The following is a 23,741-nucleotide window of genomic DNA, read 5'->3' on the forward strand; positions in this document are numbered from 1 at the left end:
TCTCTTTTCATACAAAATAAATAAATAAATAAATAAATAAACCTACCCATTTCTGTTTCTTTGTTGATATCTTTCCAACTTTATTTCAAGATTCTCCATTAGGTCAACTTTAATCAATGAGTTAATGGAAACCTCACATTCTGACTTATTTCTCCATATGAGACTTCCCATGAATAATGCTGTATCATCATCTTATTGTCACACTTTTCTAGTCATATTAATGAGCTAAGAAACAAACAACTAGTAGTAGGGCAGGGAAGATAGCATAATGGTTATGCAAAAAGATATTTATGCCTGAGGCTCCAAAAGTCCTAGATTCAATCCCTAGTATCACCAAATGCCAGAGCGCTGCTCAGCTGTCTCCCTCTCCCTCTCTCTCTCCTTTCCCTCTCTCTCTCTCTCTCTCTCTCTCTCTCTCTCTCTCTATATATATATATATATATATATATATATAATATGTATTCCTATATCATTAAACTAAAACCAAAGACATTTTAAAAGAAACAAACTACTATCAATAATCTAATGTATGCTGATTATTTACATACATTATTATTAAACTTTCCAAAAGCCTGGAAATAATTTTAATAGCCTTCTCATTTTAAAATGGTTAATAGAATTAGAACTTAAACACAGATTTGTGGTCTTTCTACCTTATTACTCCTTCTTTGGAATTATTTGTCAACTTCTTTAAAGTAAAGATTATCACTTTCACAACAGGACTATCAGCCTCAAGTGGCAGCACACTCAACTCAGACTCATTAATTATTCACAGTATATGTGAGAAAGAGGGCATTTGGAATTGACAGCTCTAATCTTAACCTGGAGAAAAACTATTATTCCTATTGCCATGCTGAAAGATCTTATTTCTAGAACAGAAAAATACTATTAAAAATTATTCCATTAAGAGTTTCAAATGCAACAAAGAATTTTATAAATAGGTGTCTCTCAAAATAAAGAAAGATAAAAACGGGAGGTAGAAAGACAGAAAAAAGAAAGAAAGAAAGAAAGAAATGGAAAGAAAAATGGGAGTTGTGTACTTTTCATAATAGTTTGAAATTGCTTTCTGCTCTCTGATCTCCAGTATAGTGTTAATTTGACTAACAGGAAGATGAAATAGGAAATCTGATCTCTTAGAGCCATAGTTTAGTAAGAAAATACTTAGCCATTCTTTACTTTACAATATTAAAATCCATGAACACAATAGCAAATAATGACTTTGTGAACATTGGAAGCCTTACCATCTGTTCTGCTCTCTACCCAGGTACTTATTGTATCTGCACAAGCCTTTGCATCTTGAAAATCCACCAGCTTTATGGTACTCTGAAAAAAATGTTGGTTGCCATGGAGATACTGTTCTTTCACAGTGAATCCTTCTTGAAGGTAGATGGCATTGGCAAGATTAAATGTAAATTGTTGTTTTTTCTCTGAGATAGCAGAGAAAAATAACTTCAGCATAGAAAATTCTTCTCCTAGAAAATAATTAGAATATATCCTGACATATTGAACAACATAAAAACAACAGCTTTTAAGTTTTGTTCCTAGGAGCTCTGATTCAGATAGTCATTTTTGTTTGTTTCCTTAGGTGTAGCTAATGATCGTTTCTAAGTTAGTATAAATAGTTTAAGCCTGTGTCTATTACATATTATGCACATTTGGAGAGTCAGTTTTTATAAAGGAATAAAGAATGAATGTGTCCGTTTGAAAATTGTCAAAAAAGAGAATGTGCATTTAACCAGGCTCAATGTAACTTTTATTTGCTTCATTTAATATTTGGCTCTTTGGAGTCCATTTTAGCTCATTTTAAGTTGATGGAAATATATCTTTGGCATCTCATTCTTTGTACAACCGGTGGTATTTGTGGAAGGGGAAAGCTAATGACTGCTGATGGGGGTCTGAAATAAGGAACAAGTCTATTTAATGTTAAGTTTGGTCCAGTTTAAGGGAAAATTGCTCTTTTATGAGTAACTGCACCTGTCCACATTTAGAAATTTAATAGGCAGCACCTATAATCATCTCAGGAGATGCAAGAGAATGAAAATTGCCTATTTAGGTCCGACAACCAAAATATTTGGGTGTCTACAGGAACAATACAACTCATTCACCACACCTACTTGAAGTAACCACTACCTCAGTGAATCCTTCAGAGTCAGCTACAAATCTCACTACCCAGTTATTTATTTATTTATTACAGGACTCTGCTGATTAAGTCACTGTCAGGAAGGTGTATATGCTGAGGAGAGATTATTCAGCTCTGACCTTTCTGCTTCAGTAGCTTCCTATAGCTTGTCAAAGTGAACCAGTGTTTCACATTCCTTTCTGGTTTAGTGCTAGGACTCATTTATTAGACCTGGAGATTGGAATTGAAAGCTAAAGTTGAGGTCAATGAGATAGCTTACTAGATAGTTCACTGTGTTACCATGTGCATGACCTAGGTTGGAGCTTGGCCTCTACCACATTTAAGGAAGCTTTGATGCTATGGTCTTCTCTCTCTCTCTCTCTCTCTCTCTCTTTCTCCTCTCCCTCTCTTTCCTTACCTTTATCTGCTTCTATCAATAAAATGATAAATCAAATATTTTTTCATAAACTTTGTTAAATGCTGAAAATACCACTTTCATAATTTAAAAGCTGACTGTATACAATCATGTCTACTGAAGAAAACATAAATTCACTGCTATTGTAAATTGTCTTTGACAAAAAGATAAAAGAAGTCACTATCAGGTCACCCCATCAGCTGGAGCCCTATTTGGGGAGTCCTGAGATTCCCAAACAGACATGGCAGGCTTAGACCTCGAATAGATCCCTCTCTCCATTGTTACTGGTCATCTCTATCAGGAACAACACAATAGACCCCTTTGTGGGCCCCCATAGAACCTTGCCCTTAACGTGGATAAACAACAGTAGAGAATGTTCCATCCTCTGAAGGGAGACTGGACAACATAGTCTATGTTCCACCTGAGTAAGATGGGTCCTACTTATGACCACAGAATGTGAGCTCAGACCTACAGGGATGCAGAGGTCACATAGGCTCCTAAGCTGAATATGGACCCCAGATCAGATCAGATCAATGGGATTTACATTCAACAATATTTATACACCTTTCCCATATTTGGGAGCTAGTCTCTTCCCTGAGCCAGCTTTTTGGTCCTTTTCCAGCCATGACATCATCTCCCCAGACAATAACTTGGATCCACCTGCATATCAGATGTCGGGCTCAGGAAAAAAAAAAAAAAAAACTAGTATAGACATGAACCCTTTGTAATATAACTAAAATAAGACTACTCACTCTCTACAAAACAGAGCCCCCCAACCCCCACCCCAACTCTTCATCTGAACTATTCCAGCCTTTAGGTTCATGATTAGTCAACCACTGGATCATTTCTAGAATAAATTCTGGATGAGCTACTTAACTTTTTTTTTTTGCCTCAGTGTTTCCTTCCTTATTATAGAAAGTTTATGTCAACCTCACAGAGTAATTGAGATTATTAGATGGGAAAATATCTATTAAACACATAACAAAGTGATTGGTGATGGTAAAATAACTCACTTTAATGAAGCACTGCTTTACTAATTATAGGGCCCAGGTTTGAACCTAGCATCCAACACACTTAAGGAAGTTTGGGTGTTATGATTTCATTCACTCTCTCTTTCTCTACTTCTCTGCCTCTCTTAAAAGTCAAACAGTTATTGATTATATATGCAAGTATATATTTGATATGTCATATATGTGGTAGATGTATCATTACTACTGATATAATTATAGGATGTTCATGATCCAGAGTCATTATTAATCCATAGCAGAGCTCAGTGTTTATCACTTGTAGGCAGTCATCTAGAGTAGATGGCTTTAATTGTGCTAGTTTATCATGGAATCAATTTTAAGTAGATTTTGTTTGCTTTGATTTTATGATTCTAATGTTACTGGAACTTTGTAGTGGGATTGGCTGAATTTAATATAAACAATCAAAAACTAAATCTGGAGCACAGTGGCTTCATCTTATAGTATGGAAAGCTCTTATAATTATCATCACTATCATCAGCTTCTTTGCTCTATAAAATTGCCTTTATTTAAAATAAGGCAAATAAAGTATTGCAGAAAGCAAATTCCCAAATATGAATGCTTTGTGCTAACACAATTATGCTCTTATAGTTACAGCAATAAAATTATTGTATTTTATTTTATATAGAGAGGCCAAGAGTTAGAGAGAGAGAGAGAGAGATCACAGTGCCAAAGCTCCCTTCAGTGTAATGGTGATTTAGCTTGAACTTGCTTCATGTGCATGGTAAACAGTGCACTACCCAAGTGAAGTACATCACTGACCCTGTGTAGCAAAATTCTTAAATCAGACATCTGGAAAGCTCCTTCACTGTAAGAGACACAATATCTGATAGTGATGTCAAAGTTTCACGACAGGGAGAAGATATGGCCAAGGAGATGTAAACCACTCCTTCACATGAGACACCAGCACTGAAGCTTCTATGTAGTGTTACAGTTAGACCAAAGCAACAATCATTCACAGGCAAAGACTCTCTAGGAAGCATTAAAGTAATTTTTCCAGGAGGGTGACTGTTTTGTCATGCAAGGAGCCCAATTTACAACTCTGGATCCCCACTGCACATAGGGAAGCTTACTGTTGTGATGTCTTCCCTTCTCTTCCTGTCTGTCTGTCTCTGTTTCTCTTTTTCTATCTAAAAAATCACCCCAGAGCAGTGAAGCCCTGGTGATAACAAAACAAAATAACAATAACAAGAGAAAACTCTTTAGTGAGTTCTGCATCAGCTATTTTTCAAATTTTCTTAAAACTATTAACTAAATAATCCTATCACTGTATAAACTAAAGTCTTGGTCTCATTGAAGTGAAAAATAAACATTAAATTTTAATTAGAAAAAAAATTAAAAGAGGGGGCTGGTGGTGGCACAGTTAGTTAAGCACACATAGTACCAAGTGCAAGGGCCCGGATTCAAGCCCCCAGCTCCCCACCTGCTGCGTGGAAGCTTCACAAGTGGTGAGGCAGGTCTGCACATGTCTCTCTGTCTCTTTACCTCTCTACCTCCTCCTGCCCTCTCAATTTATCTGTCTCTATGCAATAGTAAATAAATGGGAGTTTGGTCGTAGCACAGCAGATTAAGTGTATGTGGTGCAAAGCACAAGGACCAGCATAAGAATCCAGGTTCTAGCCCCAGCTCCCCACCTGCAGGGGAGTCCCTTCACAGGCAGTGAAGCAGATCTGCAAGTGTTTATATTTCTCTACTCGTCTCTGTCTTCCCCTCCTCTCTCCATTTCCCTCTATCATATCTAACAACAACGACTTCAGTAACAACAACAACAAAAAAAAAAAACAAGGGTGACAAAAGGGAAAATACATATATATAAAAAAATTTTAAAAAGTAAATAAATATATATAAATAATTGATAAAACAAATACAAATGGATGGATATAATTTTACCATATACTTTCTGTAATATCTTTAATTTACTTAAGTCCTATGACTCTGAGCTTCTCTCTAACACTGTGAAAAGAAACTTGACCGTATCTTCTTTATACAGTATAAATAATTGAGTGGAAGAATCTCACCCATTGAGTCTTCCTCAGTTTTTAAAGCACGTCTTATCTGCTCCTGGGCTTTTCCTCTCGCTCCCAGTTGTATCATGCCAAGAAGCACCTTGGTTCCAAGAGGGGAGAATAGGACATTCTTCTTGTGAGATGAACAAACAGCTTGATAAAGATCCACTGCAAATTCAGTCTTATCCTGGGCCAAGGGACTGGAGGCTTGACTACCAGAAATTGCCAACAGAAGACTCCACAACAAAATTTTATCCATTGTGAACTCTGTGAACTGGATAATTCAAAAAATAATTGTTTACAAAGTAGTAAAAGTTGATCATCTGAAGTTGAGCAGAAAGCTTTATATTATATCAGAACTTGGTCTTTCTGAGAATGAACTCTCACTAAGATATTTTAATTTTCTGTTGACATGGCATCTGTTAAGAGAAATGGAGCCCAGACTCATGATATTTCTTATCAATTCAGAATAAATGCTTTTGTTTTTTAACAAAATCAAGGGAAACATAATTCTGGAACACCATCAATAGTGATACCATCCATCAATAATGGTACCGTAATATCTGTATGATGCTCTTTCTATTTTTTTCCCATAATCATAAATTAATACTGAATCTCTGATGTCAAGGTACCATGTATGCAGACTACTAAAATTACTATTATTATTATTTGCCTCCAAGGATATTCCCTATGGCTAGGTGCCAGCACTATGAATCCACTGCTCTTGGAAGACATTTTTTTCCTTTTTTAAAAAAACTAGATAGGGCAGAGAGAAACTGAGAGATGAGGGAAAACAGATATTTAGAGAGAATGATGTACACCTGCAGACCTGCTTAGTAGCTTGTGAAGCATCCTCACTGCAGGTGGGGTGCCAGGGAGTCCAGCACTAGTCCTTGCGCTTAGCACTATATGCTCTTAACTGGTGCGCCACCACCTGACCCCCTAAAAATTATTTCTAGATCAAATGAATAAATGTAATAAAAGTAAAATATATTAAAATATGATTTGGGGAAGTTAAGATACTCTAAATGAAGTAATCTTGCCTTTTTTTTCCCCTCTTTTTTCTCTATTGGAGAGAGGGATTTGTTAATGGATTACATTACAGACGTTCATACATGGGTACAATTTCCTGTGATAGGTGTCTGAAAACCACTCTCTACCCTTACAGTAGGAACTCTCACACTGGATGGAACTCTAGTTCTGTAGAACAAAACACTCCACATAGTATTTATACTTTCCAAACAGAGGAGGGAAACTCAGAAAAAATTGTAAAGTAACAAATATAAGTAGTGAGATAAAAAACAAAACATAATGGAATTTAAAAAACATCAAAGAGAGGCCAGGTGGTGGTGCACCTGGTTGGGCGCAAGTTACAATTGCGCAAGGACCCAGGTTTGAGTCCCCAGTCCTCCCCTTCAGAGGGAAAGCTTCATGAGTGGTGAAGCAGGACTGCAGGTGTCTCTCTGTTTCTCTCCCTATATCCCCACTCCTCTCAATTTCTGGGTGTCTCTATCCAATAAAAATAAAGATAATTGGAGTCGGGTGGTAGTGCAGCGGGTTAAGCACAGGTTAAGAGCAAGGACCAGAGTAAGGATCCCAGTTTGAGTCCCTGGCTCCCCACCTGCAGGGAAGTGAAGCAGGTCTATAGGTGTCAAAAAAAAAAAAAAGAATGCTGGAAATTAAAACTATAGCCAATCCAATATAATTGAAAATTGATCAAATAGGAAATTTTTGAAAACTTTAGCCAATTCCAAGAACAATAACAATACCCAATTCAAGTACTCCCCATTCAAATTGCAGAAATTTCAGCCATCTGGTCACATCTTGAGCTGAATGAGATTCGCAATATTATACAGATTTTGAATACTGACTCTGCCTTAAAAAGTGTAATTAAGTTGAAAAACAAGATCAGAAGAGAAAACACTAAGCAAAATAATAATAATAAAAATAATATAATAAAAATTAATTATACAAATACACAAACCTTGCCAATAAAACATTTTAGTAGTCATTAATAAATTCTTGTTTAATAGCTCAATAGGAAGCAATTCTTTATTGGGAATAAAGATAAAGGGTGGGGAGATAACATAATGATTATGCAAGCAGACTCTACTGCCTGAGACTGTGATCCCAGACCCCAGGCTTAGTCTCCCACACCACCATAAACCACAGCTGAGCAGTGCTCTGAGGAAAATAGCTAAAATTCTCTAGGATATAGGGTGTATTAGAAATGGAGAGATATGCTTCTAGAATATTTTGTAGAACATTTTCCATGATTCATGAGTGAGTTTAGGAGCAGTGAAAATGACTGTGCTATTACTGAAAGATTACTAATAGTCACATACCCTCCAAAACTAAGTTGTGGAGTTACTAATCAAATATTATGCATACTTCTGCTACTATTATAATGAAGCCCTATTTGTTTAAATAAGCACTTTGTAAAGGGAAAAAAATACCCTCAAAATGAACTCTGAAATAATGATGGTCAGACAATAATGTGCTGATGAACTACAAATACAGACAGATTGTCAAGCAAAGGTTTTACTGATTAAATTAATATGTAAGACAGTAAGCAATGGTGTGACAGTAGTGAAGTCGATGACTAAAGGTTTTTGATAGAAACAGGAAATGAGAGAAAGAAGGGAAGAGGGAGAGAGAGAGAGAGAGAGAGAGAACCCCAGCACCAAGCTTCTTCAGTGTGTTGGGAGCTGGGCTTGAACCTGAGTCACACACATGGCAAAGCAATGCACTATCCAGGTGAACTATTTTGCAGGCCCAAGTAAATACATTTTCCTTTCAAAATACATTTTAACATACATATTCCATCTAATATATTCAGTATCTTCAAATATTTCTGATCAAAGTGCCAATTTTAAGCCTGCAAATAACCCTGTTTCTTTATATTTTAAGGCATCCAGTAGAAATCATTAGGTACACCTCGATATACTCTGTTTATTTGAAAATGACAAATAATCTTATGGATACAGTGTTTCTCTTATAGTGGAATCTAGGGACTACCTCTGCCTTCTCCTTCTTTATAGTTAAAATGTATATAATATGGATTCCTGGGAGGTGGCACACTAGGTAAGGCATTAGACTCTCAGACTTGAAGTACTAGTTTAATCCCCTCAATCTCCAGCATAAACTGTGTTAGTGATTCACTGGTACTCTCTCTCCTTCTTCTCTCGTATAGTATAAATGAAACAAGCAATCAATCAATCTTAAAATGTGTATTGTTGAAACATTTATTTCTTCTAGCACATTTCTAGGCAATTAATAAATTATGAGCTAAGAGAAAACATTGGTTTCAAAAATGTACTTACCTTACCCAGGTTCATTGTATCTCATCAGAAAGCACCAAGAACTCATAAATTAAACAAACAAGTAAATGGTCATATAAAGATTTTATCTTCATGCTCAAGGATTTGGGTTCAAGCCCACCAGTTCTCACCTGCAGGGGAGGAGGGGGCGTCAAGAGCTGCAAAGCAGGGCTGGAGGTTTCTCTTTCTACCTTTCTCTTTTTAAAATTTTAATTTATTTATTGGATAGAGTCAACCAGAAATTGAGAGGGAAGGGGTGATAGAGAGGAAGAGAGACAGAGAGACACCTGCCACACTGCTTCACCACTCAAAAGGCTTTCCCTTGCAGGCAAGGACTAGGGGCTCAAGCCTGGGTCCTTGCACTTTGGAACAGGTGCACTCAACCACGTGCACCACCACCTGGCCTCAGGTTTCTCTCTGTCTCTCCTCTGTCTCCCATTGCTTTTTCAATTTCTTTCTATCCTATCAAATACGAGAAAGAAAGGAATAGAAAGAAAGGAGGAAGGAAGAGAGGGAGAGATGGAAGAAAAGTAGAGGTGAAGGAAGGGGGGGGAGAGAGAGAGAGAGGAAAAAGGGAGGAGGGAAGGGTGGATTTGTCATGCATGCTTCAAGCTCCAGAGACAAATCTTAAGGCAAGGAAAAAAATATATTGAAATGTATAGTGGCATCTTTTTTTAAAAAAAAATCATCATGTTAATTTGACAAGTTTAAATAATACCTGCATCACAGTGAGCTGAAATGTCACTACTTTGCTCTATTAAACAGTCAATATTATTGTATGAATCCTTCATTCTTAAACTACTCAGTTTTATGCTACTTACCCCAAATTGGCCTCTGACCATTCCCTGGGATGTTACAACTTAAATGCTTCTGTTGGGAAATGTTAGCACAGAGACACCTGATCCATCAAGGTCAACTCTATCTTGAAGTGGAACAGGTGTTTGTGACATTTGCACAGAAACACTGATATAACCAGGTTAATGATAAATGATGAAATTCACAAGTATTGAGCATGGCAACAATACTATATATTTAATTAAATTAATTAATTAATTTTTTTTTTACCACCGGGGTTATCCCTGCTTGTTCAGGTTGGTGCCTGAACAACAAATCCACGACTCTTGGTGTCCTTACTTTTTTCATTTCTTTTAAAATTTTATTTTATTTTATTTATTATTGGATAGAGAGAGAGAGAAACTGAGAGGGGAGGGAGAGATAGAGAGGGAGGGAGACAGAGAGACACCTGCAGCCCTGCTTCACAACTCATGAAGCTTTCCTCCTGCAGGTGGGGACCAGGGGTTTGAACCCAAGTCCTTGCACACTGTAGTGTGTGCTCCACCACCTAGACCCCATTCCTTTTTTATTTAATGAGAGAGAAATTGAGAGTGTGAAAGACACAGACAGATACATACAGCACTGCTTTACTACTCATGAGCATTCCCTTTGAGAGTGAGGACCCCAGGATTGAAACCAGGTCCTTGAATATGATGACACGTGTCCTTTATAGGATATGCCTCTGCCTGGCATCCGGCAACTTTAAAAAGCAGGGTTGGGGAGAGAGCATAATGTTTATGCAAAAAACACTCAGGACTAAGCCTCTAAGGTTCCTGATTCAACCCCCAGTATTAACATAAGCCAGAGATGAGCTGTGTTCTTCTCTCTCTCTCTCTCTCTCTCTGTGTGTGTGTGTGTGTGTGTGCATGTGTGTCTATCTTTCTTTAAATTATATAAAAATAGGCATCATATTTAAAAAGAAAATTTCAAAAGCATTAAGCTGATAGTATTATTTTATGCATCACTCTACATACTGCAGAATAAGTAGAAGCAGAATTTAAAAATAACGTGTTGATGGTTGTAAATTTGCTAGTTATTAGCTCTTTTTGTTTCTCACAGGACTTCCAAAGTGGATTACCAATGTATTCAATCATGAATATTTCAAAATGCCTGTGAGAAAGAGGATCAGGCTAAATCAAATCCAGGACACAGAGACAAATCTCTGCTGTACTGTCAGAGTTCCCAACAATTCATCAAATCATACAATAGTCAGAAGATTTTGCTAGGTAGACAGTGCCTATTTGATTCTTTATTAAAAAGAACAGATGTGAAATGAATGTATTCTTTATACTGAGCAAAAGAACCAGGTTCAGGTGATCAATGTACATAGATAACGTGATAACATTGTTGTCACTATTATGTGTTTTTAAAATACTACTTGATTTTCTATACAGGCTGGTACTTATTAAAAACCGATGCATAACTAAATGAATTGTATTCTCATTCTTCTAGTTCAAATCCATCACCTTGTGACAATCAGACATTTAAAATATTAAGTCACTGGAAGTTTCTGAGAGATGGAAAGTTTCAACTATATCAATCCAGTTTCAACTATATCAACTCTCCTTATTTATTAGCTAATGTACTATTATTTCACAAGAAAGAAAGAAAATGGATATAGGTACCTTTAAAAGAAATTCACTAAAGATAACCTTGTAATGACATTTCCTAATTTACTACAACTGTTCTAATGTGAAACATATGAATCATTCTATTATTTTGTCTCCTAATATTACCCAGACAGAATCTTTTGGCATTATACACACAGGGGAGAAAGCAAGTAAGTTTTACCCCTTGACAATCTATGTTTGCAGGAGTAGCTACCTCATTTTCTTCAACTTCAGTGTTTTATTAATGGAATGTTGGGTTACAGGATTGTTGATGTTATGATTTCCATAATTTCCATAATTCCCCAAGATAGCTTATTCGGTGTTCTAACACAGTTACCAACAACTCTCAATAAAATAAAAAGAACGTTAATCATAATTTACTCACGTTCTTTTTATTGTATTGAGAGTTGTTGGCAAATGGGTACAATTTGGCACATGGGTACAATTTCTCATTTCACCAAGATATATGTCTGTAAAACACTCTCAAGTCCCAAATCAGACCCACAGCATATACAAGGATGTGAAATTCTTATTTACCCATCCGTGTCTAATACTTTCTAAAATCCTAGGATCAATTACAATTAAATTAATCTAACATATGTAAACTTTATTTCTAGCTTTAAAAACATTGTTGGAGGTGGCCGGCTAATGGCACACCCAGTTAAGCACACATAGTACTAAGTAAAAGGACTTGCACAAGGATCCCATTTTGAGCCCCTGGCTCCCCACCTTCAGAGGGGATACTTCACAAGCAGCAAAGCAGGTCTACAAGTCTGTAGGTTTCCACGTACCTCTCTCTCTCTCCCTCTCCCTCCTCCTCCCTCTCTTTCTCATTCTCCCTCTCCTTCCCTCTTTTTCTCTCCCCTCTCTCCTCTCCTCCCCCCCTCCCCTCCTCTCTTCTCTCTTCCCCTTCTCTCCCATTCTCTCTCTCTCTCTCTCCTCTCTTTCCCTCTCCCTCTCTACACCCCCTCCTCTCTCAATTTTCTCTGTCCAATCCAATTAAATGGAAAAAAATGGCCACCAGAGTGGTGAATTCTTGGAGATAATTTTCAAAGATTTACATAACATAAGGATACGGCTATTTCATTGTGTTCTGGAATAATAAATAATAAATCTGAATGCCTCAGAACATCATTCAATCAATGTTTTTCTATCCATGTAGTGATGCCAACAGTAATTCACAGCATGTCCCCTTGGCTACCAAATGATTGTGTCTGTACATTACTCACAATATGATTGCCCAGAGACAAGCCATTACTTACCCTCACAATAGCAGAGCCAGACACTCTGTCTTTGCAAGGTCACTTAATGAAGTTCTAGAAGAACTTCATGCTAGAGTAGCTGATCCTGTAGGTATATTTTCCTGTCTCTTGGCTAATATAAAGCAAAGCCAAGCATTTCTCTTCATCAATTTATGTTCTTCTAGTTGAGAATAAAGACGCAACTGTAGTAACTGTGTTAGAACTTCAAATAAGCTATCTTGGGGAATTATGGAAATTATGGAAATCATAACATCAACAATCCTGTAACCCAACATTCCATTAATAAAACAACACTGAAGTTGAAGAAAATGGGGTAGCTACTCCTGCAAACATAGATTGTCAAGGGGTAAAACTTACTTGCTTTCTCCCCTATGTGTATAATGCCGAAAGATTCTGTCTGGGTAATCTTAGGAGACAAAATAATAAAATGATTCATATGTTTCACATTAGAACAGTTGTAGTAAATTAGGAAATGTCATTGCAAGGTTATCTTTAGTGAATTTCTTTTAAAGGTACCTATATCCATTTTCTTTCTTTCTTGTGAAATAATAGTACATTAGCTAATAAATAAGGCCTTAGATTTGAGGGTCCACACCTGCAGGGGGAAAGCTTTGCAAGTGGTAAAGCAGTGTTACAGGTGTCTCTCTGTCTCTTTTCCTCTCTATTACCCACTTCCCTCCTGATTTCTGGCTGTCTCTATCCAATAAATAAATTTTTTAGGAATATTTATTTAAAAGGTTAAAAAATAAATAAAATGCATTCATTAACAAGAGTCAAAATGTCTTGGCATAAATGTGACTCCTACTGTTATAACTGCTGAAAAACTTTAAGTAAAAAATCGAATAGGTATAAAGATAATAGTGTGGGGATACAGGTGTGATATCATTATTTCTTAGTATTATGATTTTTAAGTGTAAATGTATTTATTTAAAAGCTTTAAAATTACATAAAGAAGTGTTCTAACATAGGACTTAAAAGTCAATTCTTGCATTTGATTATGGATAAATTTCATGTGTTTTATATGTCAACACACCCCATAGATTTTTAGTAATAAAAATAAAATGTTTTTAAAAGGTTAAATTATATTTACTGTTAATCTATGTGTTAAAAGCAAAGTAGCCCATTGAAATTTATAGCATGTCCTCCTGCCATCTAATAACAAGTTCCTTTCAAAGCAAGAGTAATGGCTCTCATAATAATTGGACTAAATGTTACTTTCAAAAACTCTGAGTAATATCTTTCTGTTCTGTTATTGTTTTCTTTACCAGAGCACTGCTCACTCTATCTTATGAGGGTTCTGGAGATTGAACCTGGGACCTCTGATGCCTCAGGCATGGAAATCTGTGGTGCTACTGTGGTTATACCTCCCTGGCCTTCTATTAATATTTTAATAGGTGAAAGGCTACTTGCCTGGGAAAATTAAATATCACTGGATAAAACAAAGTAAGATATTATAATCAAGTGTCTTTTTTCCTTTTGTGTGTACTGTTCCCAAATTATTAGAAATAGTACATTAAAAGAAACTTTCCTCCCCTGAAAAAAAAAGTCTTTATTTCCATAAATATACTTGTAAAATAGCATTGCTTAATCCCTCTTACAGAAGATGAACTAATTTTAATTGAGGCCAGGATTTGGATTTCATGTTTGTAATATACTGCATTGCTTATTTAGTAAACCATGGAGAAATTATTTGTATATATGATCAGACTAATTTTGTACTAATCACTAAAACAAATTCAAACACAGGCATAAAAGTAGTAATAGATAATTTTCAAATCTACCATAAAATGAACAGACACATTCAGCTGTTGTTGCTTAACAAACTGCTGAATTTTAGTGCGTAAACAAAGAAGTATGTTTTATTTATGTCTGCACCTGTTTCAAAAACAATCTCTTATATGTGCCTTCAAAAAAAACAGTCTCTTATATGTGCCTTCAAAAATGGGATGGATAAATAGTTAACTGCATGCAAGGGCAAACAGATGCCTTCACGAATTGTTGGATACCCAGAGGGGTCTTGCCTTCTCTTCCATTCTAAGTCTCATTTACTACTTCTGAGTGTCCTTTCCTCCCCCCATGCCCTTTCTGTCTCCAAGTCCTACTAGAATGGGAATTCAGAGTGTCTGGTCATCTTCCCTTAACATTTCTCCCCCTCTGGGAGCATGGATCAAATTTCTTTGTGGTGTGGAGAAGTTGGAAGGTCTGGCTTCTGTAATTGTTTCTGTGCTGAATATGGGTATTGGCAGGTTGATCCATTCACACCCCTAGTACGTTTCTATCTTTTCCTATTGCGGTAGTATTCTGGAGAGGGGAGGTTCTGGGACATACTGGTTATCTGCCCAGGAAGTTCAGGATCAAGTTTTAGTAGAATCTTCAACTTGGCTGAAATGCAATAAGATATAAAACAGGAGAAAATGTTTAATGAACAGGAACCACAAAGTAGGAATAGGTCAGATGAAAAAAAAAAAAGGATTTTAGGGTGGATAGAAGCTAGGAAATTTCTTTAGGTATGTTTCTATGGACCCATGATGGTGGTAAACTTTTGCTGGGATTTGATAGCTAACCTGCAGATGGACTAAAATTATTGCCTGGGAAGATGGTGTCAGAGTTGAAAATAGAACTAGAAAGCCAGATCATGACAGAGAGTATCTCCCAAACTTGAGAAAATAAAAAAAAGAAAATTAACTATTTACCATGTTGATCTGACCCAAGACCCATATCTATTTGTATTTAGCACAGGAGCCTGTATATCCTCAGAGTTCCTGTCAGTTTGTGTTCTCAGGTGTCTATTGTTAACCCTTTATACATGTTATTGAAAATCCTTAAAATAAAAAAAAGTTTGACGATTTTAAATCTCAAGTGTTTAAAATCATGTTGATGGATTTATTAGTTCTTGCTAAACTATATAATGAACAAAACAGATAAGCATGTTGGCTTATAATGAAAAATGGATCTGATAAATGATGCATTGGTTTTATTATCAAACACTTTGTAAGCACCAATTACTTTATTTTATATTTATTTATTTATTTTTGTCTCCAAGGTTATTGCTGGGGCTCAGTGCCGGCACTACTCAGATCTTTGCATGGGTCCTTGCGCTTAGTATTATGTACTTAGTATTATGTGCCACTGCCTGGCCTTCAGCATCAGTCACTTTAAACAGTTACTTTATAGAGCCTTACAAAGTATAGAAGTATACCAGGGCTGGGTGGTGGCACATCTGGTTAAGCACTCACATTACGGTGCTCAAGGACCCAGATTCAAGCCCCTCATCCTCACCTGCAGAGGGAAAGCTTTGAGAGTGTTGAAACAGTGCCGCAAGTGTCCCTCTGTCTCTCTCCCTTTCTATATCCCTCTTCCCTCTCAATTTCTGGCTGTCTCCATGCAATAAATAAAGATAATAAAATAAAAAGAAGAAGTAGAACATTCCTTAATTCTGCAATGCATAGAAGAATAGACATAAGTCAATAAGAACTAGTAAGAATAGTTGTATTGAAAAGACCTAATTCCATTAATATTGGAACCATTTAAAATTTATAAAGAGCAAGTATATAGGAATGTTTGCTATCAAGTTGTATATGAACACTGTCGCTTCCTTTCATACTTAATTTCACTGAAGATTTTACAATGAATAATGGCTAACAATGTTTGTCAGTAGAAGCAGCCAGAAATGGAACTGGTTAAAACTTTTTCTTCTTAATTACACATCATATCTTATTTAAAATAAAAGCATTAAACAAAATATTAATTGGCATATCTCCTCCTCTGTCCAATATTACATTTATTTAGAATATAGACAAGTGAAAATTGGTGTATAAAAGCTGCATCAAAATATTTTCTAAAAAAAAGTTGCTGAAGGTCAAATATAAAGTCAAGAAAAGGGGTAAAGATGTTGGCTCCTTTTCAACTTTTTAATTTGCACACTTTATGTGACAATGAAATATCTATTTCTCTTCAGTTATAATTGCTTTTTATTTCCTTTTGTCTTCATTTCACTACTTGTTTCCTGACATAATTGCTTGGCTCTTCGTTCACATTTCAGAATTTCTTTGGGAAACAGATTTTTCTCATCAAATACAGCTTTCAAAGCTATAAAACAATGAAGAAAAATGACATGTAAATTATACTCGGTACAAGACTCAATTGAATGAAATAACAAAAAGAAAAATTTCAGGTATCATTTTACCTAAAATGTATGTATTTCTAAGTTCAAGACAACACCTGGATTTTTTTAAATTCTGCTATCCCTTTGGTTTTTTTAATCTTCTTTTATTATGTATATGAGGTAGGATTCATGCAGCAGTAAAATTAGGAAGAAGAGAGAGCTCCGGCACAGTTTCCTGAGGGCCCTGGAAAGGTCCCAAATGGTCCCTCCCTTTGTAAACCTCTCCTCTTAAACACACACATCACATCTGAGCCAGAACCCTATTGGCCAGGTGGAAAACACCAGGGGTGGTTACCTTCCCAAAATTCCTGCCATAGAGGGCATCTTTTTGTCCTTCAGTTCCATGTATTCATACAATATCCTTGTGACCCAATTCCATGTGTGCAAACACAGTGCAACAAAGTGTGCTCTCCAAGGTCTCACTATCTCCTGGCTGGCCCTCAACAGTTCCACTTTTTATTTATCTCTTCCTTTTGATTATCAACCCACTCTGTATATAAATCTATCTCTTCCTTTGGTAGTCACATTTTGTTTGCCAAGTTTTGTTTTAATTGCATAAGTTACAATTCATTTTTGCAGTGTTGTATATTATGTTTCATCTCCTTTGCAGCATCTTTTCTTAGTATTTATTTAATATTGGGAGTACCTGGCCCAGGTTTGAGCCCCTGGTCTTCACCTACATGGGGAGAGCTTCATGAGTGGTGAAGTAGAGTTGCAGGTGTCTCTCTGTCTCTCTCCCTTGCCTCTCAGTTTCTGGCTCTCTCTATCCAATAAATAAATAAAGAGAATTAAAAATATATTTATTGAATATTGTTAGTTTGAGAGGACAGAGAGAAATTGAAAGGGAAAGAGAAATACAGAGGGAGAGAGAAAGAGTAACAGCTGCAGCACTGCTTCACCACTTGTGAAGCTTCCTCACTTCAGGCAGGGACCAGCCATCCCTGAGTTCAATATAAAACTGAAAGTTAAGTAATAACAGATTTTATCCCAAGTGGTAGATAAAGCTCTACCACTTGACAACAGCAAACAAAAGAAGCTTGTGCTTTGTACTTTTGCTTTTCAATCTACTTCATGACTTCTATTTTGTTTTTTTAATCTACTCCTATTAAGGACTCATAAGAAACTAAGAACACATTCTTCTGCATTAAAATAAAACAGTTAAAGTAATCAACACACAGTTTCACTGTCCATATAACTAAACAAGTGCATCCATACTTGCATCTCTGAAGCATACGTGGATCTGCAGCTTCAAAAATAAATAAATAAATAAATAAATAAATAAATAAAATAAAATAAAAAGGAGCCAATTATCCCCATGAGTGACTATATTGTACATCAGTGAGAAGGGGGAAGAAATCATTCTGACCCTTTGTATAATTTTATCATTTGAGCTAACATGTATTGAATGGATGTTATGTACAATGTTCTGTGTTAAGGCACAAATGAAGCACAAAAATGAGTCACAGATTCCCCAAATGACCACAATATTCTCTACCGCAGGATAGAATTCTAAGGGAATCGGAGCAACCTCAAAGGTGGTTAAGACATAAGGTGATTATAGCTACAGATAGAGGTCATAGGGCACATTTTAAGTATTAGACACTATTTGAGGTCAGTCCTAAATCCCAGAAAAGATTTCAAGGATCATGAAAGTGTAAAAATAAAGGTTGCCAAAGGGAAAACAATAAGCAAGCCAGAGGGAACTCAGTGAACAAAGGTGGGGAAGAAAAAAGAGCCATTATTCAAGTCACTCTGAATAATTCAGTATAATTTAACAGAAATGCAAAATATGTGAAAGACTAAAAGCATAATGAGATTGGAGCTGGACTAACGAACACTTTGAAGGCTACTGAGAAGGAAATATGAGGTACAGAAAATATGTGAAGTTAAGCGACTTCACAGAATAGTAGTATCTTTTTACATGCGAGTTCATCAACAAAACTCTTCCCTCTCCATACAGACATGACTATTTAAGCCAGCTTCTTTCCCTTCATCCTTTAAGATGTTAGATAATAACAACTATGCAAGTGAGGAAAAACAGCTCTCAAAAAAAATTCTTGTTTCACAAAATACAAGGAGAGACAAAACCTGGCACCTACCAAATCTGAGGATGGGAAGTCAAACAGCTGAGACTAAGCAGAAGTTATCCAAGAACAAAATGCTTATGGAATGATCTCATTCATAGACAAAAGTTGAATACTACCATGACACTAAATTGACTTCCTTGGGCCATCGACCTTATCAATGTGTCCTGAACTCCACCTCTTCAGGCTCCTACCTGACTAGGGGAAAATAGGGACAGCCTAGGAGTATGGATCAACCTGTCAATGCCCATGTCCATCGGAGAAACAAATACTCATGTTCAGTAGGGAAGCAATTACAGAATTCCACAACGACCTTGGGTCCATAGTCCCAGAGGGTTAAAGAATAAGAAAGCCATCAGGGGAGGGTAAGTCTATCAGTGGAAGGTAAGGGATACAGAGTTCTAGTGGTGGGAATTGTGTGGAGTTGTACCCCTCTTAACCTATGGTTTTGTCAGTGTTTCCTTTTATAAATAAAATTTAATTAAATAAAAAAAGAAAAATCAATTTTTCAAAGGTAATCTCTCTCTAGTATGCTCAAAGTTTTGCTAAAGGCATATTTGGGGAGTTAACAAATTTATCTTCCTTTATAATACCACATCATTTCCCCACGTAGGTTTAATAAGAAGAAATTGCACTGAACCTGTGATTCAAAATGAAAATTAATGTTCCTGATGCTTTCTTTCAGTTGCCTTTAACTACTTGACTTGATGAAACTGTGACTGTTGGACTGACCTAGGAATTGAATATGTTCTGCACAAATTTCCCTTGCTCTCTCCAGAACAGAAATTTCTAATGAGGCAAAAATAATAAAAAAATAAAAAATTCAATGACTTTTATTGTTCCCTAAAATATAGTCATTTCCCATTTTGCAAGTGATGAAGAAAATATTAGTTATTTCTCTTTCCTAAATTATTACACTATATAAGAGATAAGTTTAGGGATATTACTGCTGGACTAGAGATAAATGGCATTATATGCAAATGAATACTTTTTGCTTTTTTCATTAAAAATGGTAAGATACAGTAGTATGTTCTGAAGGGAGAAGTAAAGAATAAACAAATCTCACATGATTTGAAGAGTACCATTAAAAAGAGAAAGAAAGAAAGAAAGAAAGAAAGAAAGGATAAAAGACTGAGATGCAGGCCTGTGCAGAGAGTTATACAGAGGATTAATTTTTAGCTGAAAGTAATCCTAAAGCATGGGGTATAAAGAGGAAAGGCCAAGCTAACCCCAGATTCCAAGCTTTCACATAGCAGCCTACTAAAAATTTCTGGTCTAGGAAATTAAAAGAGAAATAGGGCCAGAGTTGGAGCTCAGTAGAAGAGTGATAGTTATATGTATCACTGGCACAAAAAGAAGAGAAAAGAAATTTGCTAAAATCTGGCATGCAGAAGTATTGTAAGCAAAATTAAAACCAAGCAGAGAAAATGATGAAAGAACAGAAAAATTAATCCACACCAGTGATAACCACTAGAAAAACATTGCCTAAACATTTGCCACAAATTCAATGCAAGACTCAGAGAAGAGATGAAAATACAACAATAAGTGGTGAACTAGGAGCAAAAAAGAAAGAAAGAAAAAGAAAATGAAAAAAATATTACAAATGATAATACTGTGTGGTAAGGTATCCACTGCCTGCAGCTATTTTTTTCCCTTCCTTCGTTCCTTCCTTCCTTCCTTCCTTCATTCCTTTCTTTCTTCCTCCCTTCCTCTCTCTCTCTCTCTCTCTCTCTCTCTCTCTCTCTCTCTCTCTCTCTTTCTCTCTCTCTGTCAGGACAGAGAAAAATTGAGAGGGGAAGGGAAAATAGTGAGAAAGAGAGACACCTGCACATCTGCTTTATCACTCGTGAAGCAACCTCTCTACAAGCATGGAGCCTGGAGCTCTAAACCAGATCCTTGCATGGGTCCTTGTGCTTCATTATGGGCACTTAATCTGGTGCACCACTGCCTGGCCCCCAATTTATTTAAGAAAAATAAACTAGAACTGTAAGTGCAAGATTCTTCATAAATGTGCTACTATGGAGATAGAGGGGGACAAAGAAAATTAGACACCTGCATATTTGCTTCACCAGTCCTGAAGTGTTCACCTTGCATGTGGGAGCAGGTGGCTCAAACCTAGGTCCTGGTTCATGGTAATGGGTGTGCCACTTCCTGGCCCCCCACAAAATGTCTTTCATGCCTGAGACACCAAAGGTCCCAGCTCAGTATCTAGCACCACCTTTAATCAGAATTTAGAGCTAGTTTACTAAGTATAATAACAACTACAATGATAATAATGTAACAACAATAATTTGGGCCAGTGAATTAGTTCACTTACATAGTGTGTTGATTCGCCCTGTAAGAGAACCAGGTTCATGCCTGGCCCTACCACATTGAAGAAAGCTTTCGTGTTGTGATCCCTTTCACTCTCTATCTCTCTGTCTTTCTATCTCACTGTTTCTCAAAAAATGTGTCTCTATGTATAGAATAAGAAAAGAAATCTGAAAAAATGGTGGAAGCTGGGTATCATTTGGACCCTTCTCTTCTAAGGTCTCCTTTAGAAGACACTCAGTGATTACTTGGAAGTGGCTCTTCTTTGCATTTGGGCTTCTGCTCTATATCTGACTCACTGAGACTCCCAGCAGCCCCTCATGCTACCAGGACCTTTGTAGGCAAGCTCCAGAAAATATGGCCTTCACTGGCAACCTCAATCTTGTGGCAAAAGTGATGTCATGAGTACAACACCTTCCAAATAGGTCACAATTGTTCTTTTTTTTTTAAATTGCTACTTGGGTTATTACTGAGACCCAGTGTATATACAATGAATCCACCACTTCCACTTCCAGTAGCCTTTTTTCTTTAATTTTTTTTTATAAAGTCAGAGGGAAATTGAGAGGGAAGAAGGAGATACAGAGGGATAGAGAAAGAGAGATACCTGTAGCCCTGCTTCACTGCTTCTAAATCTTTCCCCCATGCAGGTAGGGACTAGAGGCTTGAGCCCTTGTCTTTATGAATGGTAATATGTGCATTCAACCAGGTAGATACATTTGCATTGAAGCAAAATGATTCAGGGGTTTACTAAAATGAAGTGTTTTTTTTTTGTTGTTGTTTTGTTATCTGACTATTGCTTCTCCATCGTACGTAAAATGACTAAGTGCATCTGATAACTAATACTGGCAAACCTCAAAACTGTCACCCTGGATAAAATGCCCTTGGTCTCTCTGTGAATATAGCATCACAGTGGGGAGCCATGATTAGAATGTGCATGGATGGCATTCTAAATACCTTTTCACCCTCAATCCCATCCTGAATCCTTTAGGTAAGAACTTCTCAAATTCTAATGAGCATAAAAATCACCTGGGTCCTGGAGCCTCTTGGCCTTAGCTCATTTTCCCTCATTTCTCTTGATCCATACCATTTGATACTGCATCTGCTGATCTCAACCAAATCAATGCAGCCAGTGCCACTTCAATATTTCACTTCAAACTGTGTCCAGAGACAGCAGGCCTGAGATGTCAACCCTCCAGCTCTAATACTCTGGTAAGAACTTTCCTAGCTCACTGGACTCTTTAATTCCATTTTGGATGACACTCATCCTAACAAAGTTATAGAACCTAGATGTAGACCAGTGCCCACAATATAGGGCATATGTGCACATGTATCCGTAAGTTAGGGGAAAATATATGCCTTAAAGTAAAAGTGCACAGTGACGTAAGTGCAGCAAGCAAGTAGAAAGACCTAAAAAAGACGCCATAAAATACTTAATCAAAAGTTTATACTTAGGCCTAGATACCCTCCTCACCTACTTTCTATTTCAATTCCCTCAGTCACTCTAAGGCTAACTTTGTCAAACTAAGGACTACAAAAGCTGGAAAAGGGCAAGAGAAGGGCAAACTTGATGGTTCTTTTGGTCACTACTGGGCCACGTCATCATCTGGGACCTTAGTCAGGGAATCCTTGGATTCCTACATAGATATGATGAGCCCAGACCTCTAATAGGTCCCTCTCTCCACTACCACTGGCCATCTCCAATAGGAACAACATCATAAGCCCTTTTGTGGGCCTCTACAGGACAATGTCTTCAATGTAGAATAACAGTGGTAGAAATTGTCCCACCTCCGAAGGGAGGTTGGGTCAACATACTCTGCCACTCTGAGGAAGACTGGTCCTGAAATGACTACAGCCTAGAATGTTCCTAGCCATGACCAGGGAATGCGAGTTCAGACTGACAGGGATGCAGAAGTTACACTGACTCCTGAATAGTCGTATGAATATGAGTATATGAATAGTCATAGGTCAGATCAATGGGATATGTGTGTGTGTGTGTGTGTGTGTATTATTTATATATTTTTCCATATTTTGGGAGCTAATCTCTACCCTGATCCAGCTTTCTAGTCCTGTTCCCAACTCTGACACCATCTTCCCAGACAATACTTTCAGCCCACCTACATGTGAGCTGTCTGACTTAGGCAAAAATTAGTAAAGTCATGGGCCCTTTGGAATATACCTAAAGTAGGCTTCCTAGCTTATTCCAACATGAAGACCTCAAATCCCATCTGCTCTATTCTTAGCTTTAGTTTCCTGATTATTAAACAGTTTGTTCTGCTTTATATCTTAATGCTTTTTTTAGCCACCAAGTTGCATATGCTACCATGACACCAACCTAACTTCCCTGAGCAGATTATCTCACCAGTGTGTCCTAGAAACACACATCCCAGATCTCTACTCTACTAGGGAAAGGTGGAAACTGACTGGGAGTATGGATCAACCTGTCAACTTCCATGTTCATCTGAGAAGCAATATAGAAGCCAGACTTTCCACCTTCGGCACCCCATAATGATCCTGGGTCCATATACCCAGAGAGGTAAAGAAAAGGGAAGCTTCCAATGGAGGGGATGGGATGTGGAACTCTGGCGGTAGGA

At 37.0% G+C, this 23,741-nt stretch overlaps 2 protein-coding genes across 3 annotated transcripts in view; both read right to left on the reverse strand.

Annotated features, from left to right (window-relative positions):
• The window catches only part of SERPINI2 (serpin family I member 2), a 45,288-nt gene extending 39,464 nt beyond the window's left edge, over positions 1-5,824 (reverse strand). The window contains exons 1-2 of the mRNA XM_007523642.3: positions 5,578-5,824; positions 1,242-1,472 (exon numbers count right to left, since the gene is read on the reverse strand). Coding sequence (XP_007523704.1) covers positions 1,242-1,472; positions 5,578-5,824 — 478 coding nt within the window. The remainder of the gene's footprint in view (positions 1-1,241; positions 1,473-5,577) is intronic.
• A 10,567-nt stretch (positions 5,825-16,391) lies between these two features.
• Positions 16,392-23,741, reverse strand: part of WDR49 (WD repeat domain 49) — a 250,745-nt gene continuing 243,395 nt past the window's right edge. For both annotated transcript variants that reach the window (XM_060171907.1, XM_060171906.1), the window contains one exon: positions 16,392-16,680. In XM_060171907.1, coding sequence (XP_060027890.1) covers positions 16,550-16,680 — 131 coding nt within the window. In that variant the 3' untranslated portion in view covers positions 16,392-16,549. The remainder of the gene's footprint in view (positions 16,681-23,741) is intronic.

The sequence above is a fragment of the Erinaceus europaeus genome, chromosome 14, assembly GCF_950295315.1.
Source record: "Erinaceus europaeus chromosome 14, mEriEur2.1, whole genome shotgun sequence".
NCBI classification, from domain to species: domain Eukaryota; kingdom Metazoa; phylum Chordata; class Mammalia; order Eulipotyphla; family Erinaceidae; genus Erinaceus; species Erinaceus europaeus.